Source organism: Molothrus aeneus, chromosome 22 (assembly GCF_037042795.1).
Source record: "Molothrus aeneus isolate 106 chromosome 22, BPBGC_Maene_1.0, whole genome shotgun sequence".
Lineage (NCBI taxonomy): Eukaryota > Metazoa > Chordata > Aves > Passeriformes > Icteridae > Molothrus > Molothrus aeneus.
In genome coordinates, this window is record NC_089667.1 from 3,738,903 (window position 1) to 3,751,490 (window position 12,588).

Below are 12,588 nucleotides of genomic sequence, written 5' to 3' on the forward strand. Positions count from 1 at the left end.
TGAAGCATCTCTCTTTAAAAGCTAATGACTTCATTAAAGAAATGAGCAGCAAGGAAAGCAGCACAGAGCTCAAAAAGAGGCTGGATATAACCTAATCCCTTTGCTAACAAGGTCAAAACAAACTAAGCAGTTAATATGCTTCAGTTTATGAGGAAGGCTCTTAATTGAAATGCCTATTGACATTTGACAAGAGCCTCTCCTTGCAAATGACGGAATAACAGAACGCCAGCAAGGGTACTAGAGAAATTTCCATCATTATGCCTGCATTATTTACTTATCAGGAGCTAGTAAACAAGATCCTAAATGCCTCTAAGGCACTCTGCAGGGAGAGCAGGAAGCTACAAGTGGGCAAAGTGACAGAGTTTGCAGCAAAGCTGTGGCCTAATTAATTACTTAACAATTTTGGGTAATCACTGAGAGCAGGGAAGGATGCAAACCTCACCCTACCTGCAGAGCAGATTTCCTCACGTTGGTTTTCTCATCTCCAGCTCTCACTCTCAGCATGGCCATGACTTCTTTTCCTATCCAAAATGAGGATAAAAAGGAATTACCCCCACGAAGAAGGAATTACTCACAGCACCAGCTGGAACAACACAACCCCAGGATGGTTTTGGTTGGAAGGGACCTTAAAGCTCATCTTGTTCCACCCCTGCCATGGCAGGGACACCTTCCACTGTCCCAGGTGCTCCAAGCTGTGTCCAGCCTGGCCTTGGGCACTGCCAGGGATCCAGGGGCAGCCCCAGCTGCTCTGGGCACCCTGTGCCAGGGCCTGCCCACCCTAAAGCAGCACAAACTCAGTAAATCAGCAAAAACAAACTCAAACGGCTCCCCAAAACTTTCAGAAGGACTGAACAATTAAAACCACCCAGAAAAATCCAGAATGAGGCATAAGCCAGAAGGAAAAACAAACCCAAACCATTTCCCCACTTCTTTCATTTGAAAACTCATCTTAATATATCACAAAAGAAAATGATGGAACAAATTACTTGAGACACACAGCAAAAAAAAAAAAAAAAAAAAAAGGTGAATCTGTAATTTCTGACCTCTTATTTGTCTACACAAAAGATGTGAGGCTACCTTCAGAGTCTGAGAGCTCAGCAGATGAGTCAGGCACAGTCTGTGGCTCAGGTAACCCTGGTACCTGTGGGAAGAGCTACCTGGGCAGAGCTCAGACAAAAGGAGCCAGCACAGAGCCAGGGGAGGCTCTGCAGAGCTCACAACACCCACAACCTCCTGGGAGTTCTGCCTCAGAGCTGCACACAGCATCAATGTTTGAACTGCTGTGTGCTGCAGAGGGAAAATGACTCCATTTGTTAATTCCATGAGGGTGTACAATTGAACCAGCAGCTGCAAAGAACCACCTCAGAGCCTGCAAGGAAAGCAGAACACATCCCTCTTCCCTGGATGTCATGTTAGGGCCCAAATTTCACCCTGCACAGCCATATTCATACTTATTTCTGCATGTTGGCAGGGAAAAAATACATCATCAAGGCAAGAAGTTATTAAGTGGCACACAACTGAATACACAGATCAATTATTTCTCACATTTTGAATCACTAGGCTATTAACTGGCCATAAGGACTTCAAGCATTTTATCATGGCTTTTAAGGTTTTTATTTATTGCTGTTTGTCAGATTTCCCAAAGATATGCCAAATTTGGAGATCTGTTACTTAGAGATTCACACGGACATCCATCCTGTTGCCATTAAAAACAGGATTAGTCACAGGGAACTAAGCAAAACTAGCTTAAAAATACATTTTTACCAAAAGGAAGCAAAGGGACTTTGATCTGGGCTTTCTTAATGGGCAGCTAAGTGCAGTTTCCATCCTCCTCCCAAGAGCAGCTGCACAGGAAGAGCACAGAACCTTCCTACTGCAAGATTTTGCCACTAAAATAGTCCAGTCTTGTGAAGGTGACCAAATAATCACACTTTGGCATTGATCTTTCTGATGTAGAAAAGAGGGGGGGAACAAACAACAAAACAACCAAAAATCCCAAGTTCTAAAGGGCTGGGAACTCCCAAGGGAAGGGAATCTTTGATGCTGGTGTGCAGGGGGAATTCTGCAGTGCACACCTCACCTTGCAGGTTATCCCCACCCTTCTGATCTCTGCCCTTGAGCACTGAGCATGTTCTGACTATCCCTGGCTGAGATTTGTTTCTTTTCTAAGAGAAATGAGCTGTTTGGTCTTCAGAGGAGAGCAAAATTAGCACAGGCACAAGCCAAGCACAGGCATGGGCCAGACAGCTTTGCTAATGCACCTTGACTGCCTCGGAGAGCCCTGGATTCCAGAATCCTCTGGAGCTCCAGACAGTCTTTTTTCATTCCAGCCTTTTCTTAATTTGTTTTGCCAAGTGCCAAGAGTGTGCTCAGCTGGGTATCAGAGACAAACCCAGGCATCCTCTGGCACGAGGAGCCTGCAACTACACGGGGAATTCACAATACCTTGAGTGGCCTGGAGGACTTTTCTGTCTGAGGGAGCAGATTAAGGAAATTTATCAGCAGAGTGTGTTTGAAAAAAAAAAAAAGGAGCTTTCAATGGGGGGAGATTGGAGCCTGGCTCCTGGAGATAGGGAGGGAGATCCCATGTGAGGAGCAGCGTGGAACAAAGGCAGCACTGCAGGATGTGAGGCAAGCAGAGAATTGAAACTGTCAGCAGTTCAAGGGAGGTGAACAGCAAGAACTGAGAGTGCAGATCCTGGCAGGGGTTGAAAGGTTAGCAAGAAAAGCTTTTCCACACAAGAGGAAAAGAAAGGGAGAGGTTTAAAGGAGGAACATCCTGGCCACAAAAGCCAACTTGCACGGTGATTTCATGCTATCAACACATTAGAGGCAGCTTGCCATGCTGCATCAGGACATTTTGTGTGACACTCTGCTTTCAGCTTTCAACCTGATGCTGCAGAGAAACAGATCCTTGCCTCCAGAACAGAAAGGTGCTGTGCTTTACACAGCAAAACAGATCAGTTCTTTGTGCATTGGAGCAAGAGATTTAATTACCCTGAAATTCATGGAGCTACAAGTGTTTTATTCCACATAAATTACAATTTGAGAAGAATAAATTACCTGCTTCTCAACAAGGGTTGCCACCACATTAGTACCAACAGACATCTGCATTTCAGGATTAAATGTATTTTTCAGACTTGAGTGGAAATAGTGTTACTTTATGGCTGGCAATTCCACCCCCTTCATCACCCTTAAGTGTTTTGTAACAGATTTCTCCACTTCCTTTGAGAAATGGACAATGAATACAATTCAGAAAGTCTGATTTCAATTAAGGCTTTGAATGCTTATCTGGAAAGGCTGCTTTAATTCTGACATACCATCAGGCCCAGCACTGTCACTGCTGTCTGTCAGCTCCACAGTTCTGGAAGTTGGGAAGGTCCTCAGTGGATGGTTGGACACAGCTGAAAGAAAAGATAAAAGCTGAGGAATAATAAAAGCATATATTCACCTGGCAAGAAGATGGTTCAGTGTTAAACAGAGAGCCTCATGCATGCCCTAGGTTTAACAGATTTGTGTGTTTTTTAGGAAATGGCATGCCAAGAAAAGCCTGAGACTTACTGGAAAAGAATGACTCTATACCTTCTGCACTGACTGTCACGCTTGCAGTGTTTGTGTTTGCTTCCAACACTGTGCGGACAGAGGCTGCCAAAAAAGAGAAATAAAAAAGGAAATCAAACCAAGTATTTGAATTCTGGATATCCCTGCCATTCCAAATTCTTTTTGGGCGAGCAATCTAGCCGTGGGATGCTGTGTGCAGGCTCTGAATTGTGCCATCTGGCCTTCAGCACACCTGAGGGAGCTCGGAATGCCAGTCACGAACAGAACAACTTAGCAGAAGCAAAAGGCAACTCAAGATTTAATCAGCTGTCAGGCAAGAATGAACTGCTTTTTTTTTTTTTTTCCCAATGAGCAATTTTGGTTGTCTGTAAACATCCTTCAAAGGGGCCTCACAGAGGAATCTCTTTAGAACTGATACAGGAGAATAAATCCCTTCCAAATATAAGGCTTCATAAGGAACAAGGCTCATTGTAAGAGCTTAAATGAGGGATGTGGGACTCCAGGCAGCTCTCCAAAATGCAGTTTATTGTATCCAAAATGCAGTTTATTCTATTTAAGACATTGCAGCAGTCCAGGGTGGTGGGTGACAGAGCTGTGTCTACAGCTGTCAGCTCCAGCTGCAGGCAGGCCTGGAGCCCTTTGGTTTTGGTTACATTGCATTCTATCCTTTTCTTTTGGTTCCAATGCATTTTATACTTTTCTTTGCTTAGATTCTTAATACAGTAGAACCAATCTATACCCTAACTATTATCTACAGCCTATCATAACTACTATAATTACCATATTCATGTTACTGTTCTCCAATCACTAACAGTCAGTACATTACAGTTTAAGCTAGAAGTTGTTTTTCAGTTTTCTTGCAGTGGAAAATTCTGAGACCTTTTTTCGACTTGCAACATCAGCAGGCTGTTCTCCTGTGCCATCTTTCTGCTTAGTAAAAACATCTTCTTGTTTGGGGTGGGTTTATCCTATGCTCTAAGCCATACAAACCCCTTCTAACTAACACACCCTTTGCCTCCTTGGTTATCCAGCGAGACTGGCTCAGCAATTCTTTTCTTCTATATAAAAACTTACTTCCATCTCTATTTCTTCATCAGACTCTACATTTAAAAATCTTTCTGCTAAACACACATATATGTGAGACTTTCTTGTCAAACTTTCATCCTTCCCAACAGCTCATGAATTACTGCTCATTATGGCACAGCACGTAAGGACTCTGCGTGCCAGTTTTTAAGTTCCTGACAACTCCTACCTCCCAGCAATTATCCCCTTGAAAGTTCAAGAATGATTTTCATTACCTCATGTGCCCACAGTACTCACAGCTCTGTAGTAAGTCCTGAATGCTCTCCAAGGCAGCAGCAGCTTTCATCTCGAGACAATGGGCGAGGCTGCTGAGAGCTTTGCTCCGGACCATGGGGGCTTTGTCTGAGCACCGGCCAAACACCATGACCTGCACTAAAAACTTGTGCTTTAGCAAACTCTGCTGATCCTGGGACAAGGAGCTGCCTGGGCTCCTCTCTGGCAGCTCCAACAAAGCCAAGGCTACATCAAGAGCAAACACTCTGTAGGAAACCTGCAGGAAGAAAAAGCACACGAGGCGCTCTGTTAATGGAAGTGAACACAGAGTTTTCTTGCCTCTGGGTACCAGCAGTGACAGAGCTATTCAGTGCTGAGATTGAACCCTTCATCTGCAAAGCATCAAGGAAATGCACTTACTTTGGTGAGTGAGTATTTATAAAGCCAAGCAATGAATTCAGCAAACTCTGCACAGGGGAGTTTGTCCAGCAGGGTCACCAGGGCCTGGGCAGCGTAGGTGCGATAATCAGCCTTGTCTGGGACCTGAGAGAAAATTTAATTAAAACCTGAAAGACACAAGGGCATCCTGTGATACTTCACTGCTCTGGATGCCAGAAAGGCATTTCAGGGCTTAAGAGAAGTGTTTTTTTATTTAATGAGCTGATATATTCACATTCAACAACAGTGAGAATCATCACAGCTCCCTCAGTCACTACTTCACCATCACACGTTTTCATTGCTTAGAAAAGATTGTGAAAACAAATTTCCTAAACTATTAATGATGTTCCAATGTATCCACACGAGTTCTCCAGCCCCAGAAGTAGCAGAGCTTGGCATACCTTGGTACAGATATGTTGGAGCAAGATTCGCAGAACAGGATAAACAGCTTCTTTCAGCTCATCCACCAGAGAACTGCAGAGGGGAAAGACATAAGCAGATTTTAACAAAGCTGGTTTATAGCAGAGGAAAAGTCAAGGACATTCCTTTTGGAATGCATTTGAAAAGTCAGGAAAAGTGGCCATGACTCTGGAATCATGAGTGCAGCAGGATATGAGCAGAGAACCATCCTTGCTTCCCACGTTAACCAGGCTTTGCAGGCACAAAATAATTTCTTCCCATACTTTTCTAACAAGTAGAAGGGTAACATGAAAAGCTTCTTTGTTCTTAATCTACTTTTATATGTTGTCTGGGGATCTCTGCACAAACTACACTTCCAACAACATGGATCCCCAAAAGGGGGGATAAACACAGGCAAAACACATCATTAAGCAGGAGAGAGCAACAACTACAGAGGAATGAGCTCCATGTTAATCTTTCATTTCCTTCACAATTCTCTGTAGTTGAACACAAGACTTGAAAAACTGACACAAAGCAAAATACAGAAAATGGGTCCTTTCCACAGCACCTTCTTCCCCCTCTGCCAGCAAGCTGGGTAAATTCCCATTCCAGACATTTTAATTAAGCCTCATTTGCACAAACAACTTCAAAGCCAGTGCCAGTTTGTCTCATCCCTTTATCACCTCAACAGCAAAGCAAAGGCATGCCAGAAGAAAGGAGCAGCCATGCTCAGAGCTCTGAATGTCACCTGATGAATTTCACAGCCTGGTTCCTGGCGCTGGTCACAGCTGATGTGATGGGAAGGGCCTCACACCTGGAGCCCCCACTGCTCTCCACCATCAGAACAACACCGAGGAGTCGCTGGAACACACATCGAAGGGTCTGCAAAGAAACACACACTGAAGGGTCTGCAGAGAAACACACACTGAAGGGTCTGCAGAGAAACACACACTGAAGGGTCTGCAGAGAAACACAGATTGAAGGGTCTGCAAAGAAACACACACTGAAGGGTCTGCAAAGAAACACACACTGAAGGGTCTGCAGAGAAACACAGATTGAAGGGTCTGCAAAGAAACACAGATTGAAGAGTCTGCAAAGAAACACACATCGAAGGGTCTGCAGAGAAACACACATTGAAGGGTCTGCAAAGAAACACACACTGAAGGGTCTGCAAAGAAGGGGCTATTGGCAGGCTCTGTTCCATGGATGGGCACTCCAGGGTCATGAAATAATTCTGAATCAAGGTAAATAATTCTGAATCAAGCTTAGAACCAAACAGTAGCACAGGTTAATGCATGAATAAATATAATATAATCATATAATATATCTAATAAATAATAATATATAATATAATTATATAATAAATGTAAATATAATAATAAAGCATGAAACCAGAACAACACTGAGGAGTCGCTGGAACACACATCGAAGGGTCTGCAAAGAAGAGGTGACTGGCAGGCTCTGTTCCATGGATGGGCACTCCAGGGTCATGAAGTAATTCTGAATCAAGCTTAGAACCAAACAGCAGCACAGGTTAAAGCATGACTCCTAGCAGAGAAATTCCACGAGGACACTTTCTAAATACACACAACACTTTTCCTGGCTGTGATGTTCTCATGCAAGCTCAGCAAGGTCTCAGAAGGGCTTTCTGAAAGCATTAACAGCTGCCCTCCAAACAGGGCAAAGTGCTCCCTCCAAAGTCCCCTGTGGATTTTTTTTTTTCTGCCAGAAACATTTGGAGTTTGAGGAAACTCGCTGGGTTTTGCACAGGAGATGTCTTAAGCTAAATGCGTGTTTTGTACTTGAACTCTTGGAGTTGTCTCCCTTGAATGTTTTTGGGACCACAGCTTTCCTCATGATCCTGACATTCCCTGAACAAGCAGGAGAGGCAGGGAAGATGAGGCAGGTCTGGGAAGGAGAGTGGCTACACCTTGCTGTCACCACAAACGCCAACAGCTCTGCAAAGCTCATGCTGCACTGAGAAACCAAGGAGGCAGAAACACACAGGCTGCTGCAGCTGGGCTGGCACTCAGGAATAACCAGGCTGGTGTGCTCTCTAGGCTTTCCTGACTAGACAGCTGCTGATCCCCAGCCTGCAGGCTCAGAACCAGCCCAGGGGGGCACACAGACTCCCAGACACAGCCTGGGCACACCCAACCTTCAGCAGCCCATGCAGAGCAGCAGCACTCAGGTAAGTGGGAGATGCCCTGCTCTGCTTGCCAATTTAAACAAATACAGATGGGAATTTCTGGCAGAACTGGCTGCTCCACGATCCCAGAGTGTTCTGTGAAGAAGAACCAGCCCTGCTCAGCCTCACTGAGGGCACAGAGCTCTGCACAGCCCAGCCCCTCACACGCTGCCAGGCGGTGCTGCAGCTCCATCTAGCAGGGAATCACAACATTCCAGGCAAAGGCAGCCACCTGGAACTCTCTTCTTTAAGGTTCAGAGACCCAGTGTCACTGCAGATCTCCTTTGTTTTCAATTCATTTGCCATAAGAGTCAGCAGAGCACAGAATTCACTGCACACAAGTGCAGCAGCAAATAAGGACTGGGGTGGGAAAAACCATCTTTGCTCTGACCCAGCAAAGATGGCACAAAGAGGGAAACTGAAGTGAAAAGTAAAAACCATCCAAGCAAAAAGGACATGCTGAGAAGGAAAGAAGCAACCACTCCTTTTCCATGCTGCTGTGAGGATGTTAAAGATTCTGTTTAACTTGTACCTTATCCTCTGTGCCATGGAGAGGGGAGCACAGTAAGTGAAGTCCGTAATAGGCCAGCTCAGGAATGTACTTGGCTTTATTAACATCCCTAAGGAAAGAAAGCAAAGAGATGTCTTCACCTCTCATCAGAGTAAATGTGACTATTAAAAGAGCTCTTTGACTGTGAAACATTCAATATTCACAAGATGCTCTTTGCAGTCAGCACGTGGAACACATTCCAATTATCTTTATAAGAGAATTTGTCACTTTCATTTTTATACAAACTGGACAATAACACAAGCACTGATGGCTTTACTTGTTCAGACCATTTTATAAACCCTAAGAATTATTAAGAATTTTTTGCTTACATGGCTGCTGAAAACTCGAACTCGTGGAGCACTGCCTCAAAGCTGGTCATCTCAACAAAGATCTGCAAGGGAAGAGAGCCAAGATGAGCTCAGTGCCCTGAGGGGAGGCTGTGCAGGGCTCTGGATGTCTGGGGTCACACCACTGGGTTTAACTTTCAAACACCTCCCTTGAACAGAACAAAAGCAGAGCCCAAAGCCCAGAATCTCCCCCCAGGAACAAGTGAGGGCTGCCCCTGCATCCCTGGCAGTGCCCAGGCCCAGGCTGGACAAGGGCTTGGAGCAGCCTGGGACAGTGGAAGGTGTCCCTGCCATGGCAGGGTGTGGAACAAGACGAGATTTAAGGTCCCTTCCAACCCAAACCCTTCTGATTCCAGGAACAAAACACCTGCAAGTGTTCAGTAGGAGAGGCAGACACAGGGCAGGCACCCTGCTCCCACATCTCCCCAGTTCCCATCAGGGACCAGGTGATGGAAGGCAGGGCTGCCACCTCCTCCATGTGGAGTGCTCTGCATCCCCAAAAAGTCTGGGTTAGGGGACAGAAGGCTCATCAAGCTGGATCATTCTTACCTGCACACAGTTCTGCATGCACTGAGGCTTTTCTTTCAGGGAGAACTTGGGCAGAAGCCTCAGGAAGTTTTTCAAGAGAAGGAAGATGGCGTTGCGGACTTGGAGAAGATCTTCTGTTGAGAAGTAAACATTCTCATCATCCTCTTCTTTCTCCTCTTCCAACATCTCTTCCATCTGTATTGGCAGAAAAGAGAAACAGCTTGCCAACAATTTGCTTATAACTAGGGATTTGTATCTGAAAAAATTGCACAAATATCTTACACCAGAGCTGTCATTCCTGCATGGTTTCCCTTTCTTTCTGTTCCTTCTGGCATTGGGCTGAGAGCTTTGAGACTGTGCCTTCTTCCTTTTCTTCATCTCTTGAGGCCAGCATTTTGTCAGGGTGTGAAGGCATTTGTCAAACATCACTTGGTGGAACACCTGGTTGGCTATGCTGCCTGCCCAGAAAAGACAAACATCAGTCCTCTTCCAGGCAAGATACAGAGAACATCAAACCACCTGAGCATCATGTCCCACCCCTGGAAGTGCTCAGTGCCAGGCTGGAGCAACCTGGTCTAGTGGAAAGTGTCTCTGCCCATGGAATGACATGAGCTTTAAGGTTCCTCCCAGCCCAAATCAGTTTGTGGTTCTATGATCTCTCCACAGGTGCCCCAGAGCCTAAAAACGTTCATGAGAAGAACAAAGAGCTGCCTGAAGCAGTGACACATTCCAGGAGCACCACCAGCTGAATGACCCCTTCCATCTCAGCTGCACCCTGGACATCAGCAAAACCTCAGGGCATGCTGGAATGCAAAGGGATCCAGCTGTGAACAAACCTGCTGGAAACACTCAGCTGCTGGTCATTCTAAACTGACATTTCTGCTTGCACAATCAAACCCATCCAGATGTGCTGCACAGTGAAATGCTCCCTGCTTACAGGAACAGGAATAAGCTCCTGCCTTGACTGTCAAAGCAGAGGGACCTGTGTGGTTCCAGCTCTGTGCACTCTCCTTTGCCACCTTGCCACAGGACACAGACCCGCTCTGGGGCCACCAAACACCTCTGTGGCAGGGGTCCAGTGACACTGCTCAGCACTCACACCACGCTCAGCTCGTGAAACCCCTGAGCATTTCAGGGCCACCAAGCCAACATCGCCACTTGTTCCACCTGGAATTGTGACAAACCCGACCCTGCCTGACCTGTGCTGTCCCCAGGCATGAAGAGGAACATTTCAGGGCTCACCTGGGATCTCCAGCAGCAGCAGGTAGAGCCCAGCTGAGTGCAGAGCAAAGACCCTCTGCTGTGTGTTGGCTCTTTTGTGCTGGCCCACGTGCACAAAGTGATGCAGCACGGCCACGAGGGCCTGGTGGGACAGGCTGCTCCCAGCAAACAAGGTCCAGACATTCTGAGGCAAAACAGGAATAGTCAGGAATCCCATAACAACATGGATGTCCAAAACTAGCCATTATTCAGATTTTAACAGGTGCCACCATGACCAACTCCCTATGTGTTATCTGCTTTTAAAAGTGTTTTATTATTGTAATTATTTTATTACTGTAATTATTAATATCTATAGTATTTTAATTCTATTAATATTTATAATATATTAATAATTAAATTAATAAATTAACATTAATAATTGTTAAAATATATTTATTATCAATAATTATAATAACACTATGTATACTAAATATAATATATAGAACATAATAATATATAGTAATATATATAATGTATATAATATAATAATATACATAATGTATATAATATATAATGTATATGATATATATAATGATATTATATAATGTAATATAATATAGTATAATGTAATGTAATATAGTACAATATTGTATAGTATAATATAATATAGTATAATATAATATAGTATAATATAATATAGTATAATGATTTAATACTGAGTTCTATTATTAAAATTTGGGAATAACTTCCTTCTGAAGCATTCCAGCACACAGAGCAAGAATTGTTTGAGTAGTTTTTGAATATTTTGCCAATTCCAAGGCAAGACGGATGTGAAAGAGAGAAAGTGAGAGCGGCTGGCTGTGCTCAGGGGATGTCACCTCTCTGCTCTCCTGGTCCCCGGCAGCAAAGGGCGCCAGAGCGCTGTACAGGCGGGTGAAGGTGTCGAGCCCATCGGCCGTGATCTCCTCCGCTATCCAGCGATCCAGAGGCTCGGTCTCCGTGAAATCCAGATCCCACACCGTGTCCACCCACACTGAGAGAAATAAAAAAAATAAAAAAAAATAATAAAAAAAACCGTTTATAAGTGCTAGGGGTGAGATTTCTCCGAAACGCGTTTCACCCAAAATAAGGCTCCAAAATAAGCATGGACTGCCCAAAATCCAGCGGGACACGGGCGGGCTGAGGGCAACGCTGTCAGTGCCAGGAGCCTCCCAATGCCTGGGTTCAGCCGCACCCCCGTGACCGGGGAGAGCCACCGGAACCGGGACCGAGACCGAGGGACCGGGACTGACACCGGGACAAAGAGACAGGGGGACCGGGACTGACACCGGGACCGGGACTGACACCGGGACCGGGACAAAGAGACAGAACGGGAGAGCGACAGAGACCGGCACCGAGACAGAGAGACCGGCACCGAGACAGAGAGACCGGCACATAGACTGACACCAAGATTGGGACCGGGACAGAGACCCGGACGGAAACAGAGACAGGACCGGGAGAGGGAACAGAAACCGATACCGAGATGGACAGCGGGACAGAGAGACAGAACGGGACAGAATCAGACAGCGGGACAGAGAGACAGAACGGGACAGAGACGGACAGCGGGACAGAGAGACAGAACGGGACAGGGAGACAGAACGGGACAGAGACCGAGACCGGAATAGAGACCTGGACCGGGACCGAAACCGAGACCGGAACAGACACAGAGAGACTAGGACAGAGAGCGGGACCGGGAAACAGAGAGACCGAGAGACAGAGCGACCTAGACCGGAAAAGAGGTCGAGAAACTGGCCCCGGCCCCGGTCCTAACCCCGGCCCCGCTCCCAATCCTAACCCCGATCCCAATCCTATTCCTAATTCCAATCCCGATCCCGCTCCCGGCCCGCACCTGCAGCCAGCTCCGGCAGCCGCCACCCGCCGAGCGCGCTCCGCAGCCGCTCCGCCGCCATCGCGCCGCCGCCGCCGCCCGCCTTCGAACGCGCCAATGGCGAGCGCGGGGCGGCGCGGGCCAATCGCGGCGGGCGCCGCTGCCCCGGAAGGAGCGGGGCGGGCGCGGCCGGGCCGGGGCGGAGCTGCGCGGT

At 46.3% G+C, this 12,588-nt stretch overlaps 1 protein-coding gene across 1 annotated transcript in view; it reads right to left on the bottom strand.

The window, feature by feature from the left end:
* Nucleotides 1-12,472, bottom strand: part of NCAPD3 (non-SMC condensin II complex subunit D3) — a 40,494-nt gene extending 28,022 nt beyond the window's left edge. Inside the window, exons 1-14 of the mRNA XM_066564327.1 lie at nt 12,396-12,472; nt 11,386-11,540; nt 10,550-10,712; nt 9,590-9,765; nt 9,329-9,502; nt 8,762-8,823; nt 8,415-8,502; nt 6,443-6,576; nt 5,697-5,769; nt 5,278-5,400; nt 4,882-5,134; nt 3,583-3,645; nt 3,321-3,404; nt 448-521 (exon numbers count right to left, since the gene is read on the bottom strand). Coding sequence (XP_066420424.1) covers nt 448-521; nt 3,321-3,404; nt 3,583-3,645; nt 4,882-5,134; nt 5,278-5,400; nt 5,697-5,769; nt 6,443-6,576; nt 8,415-8,502; nt 8,762-8,823; nt 9,329-9,502; nt 9,590-9,765; nt 10,550-10,712; nt 11,386-11,540; nt 12,396-12,456 — 1,683 coding nt within the window. The 5' untranslated portion in view covers nt 12,457-12,472. The remainder of the gene's footprint in view (nt 1-447; nt 522-3,320; nt 3,405-3,582; nt 3,646-4,881; nt 5,135-5,277; nt 5,401-5,696; nt 5,770-6,442; nt 6,577-8,414; nt 8,503-8,761; nt 8,824-9,328; nt 9,503-9,589; nt 9,766-10,549; nt 10,713-11,385; nt 11,541-12,395) is intronic.
* Between the last annotated feature and the right edge of the window lie 116 nt (nt 12,473-12,588).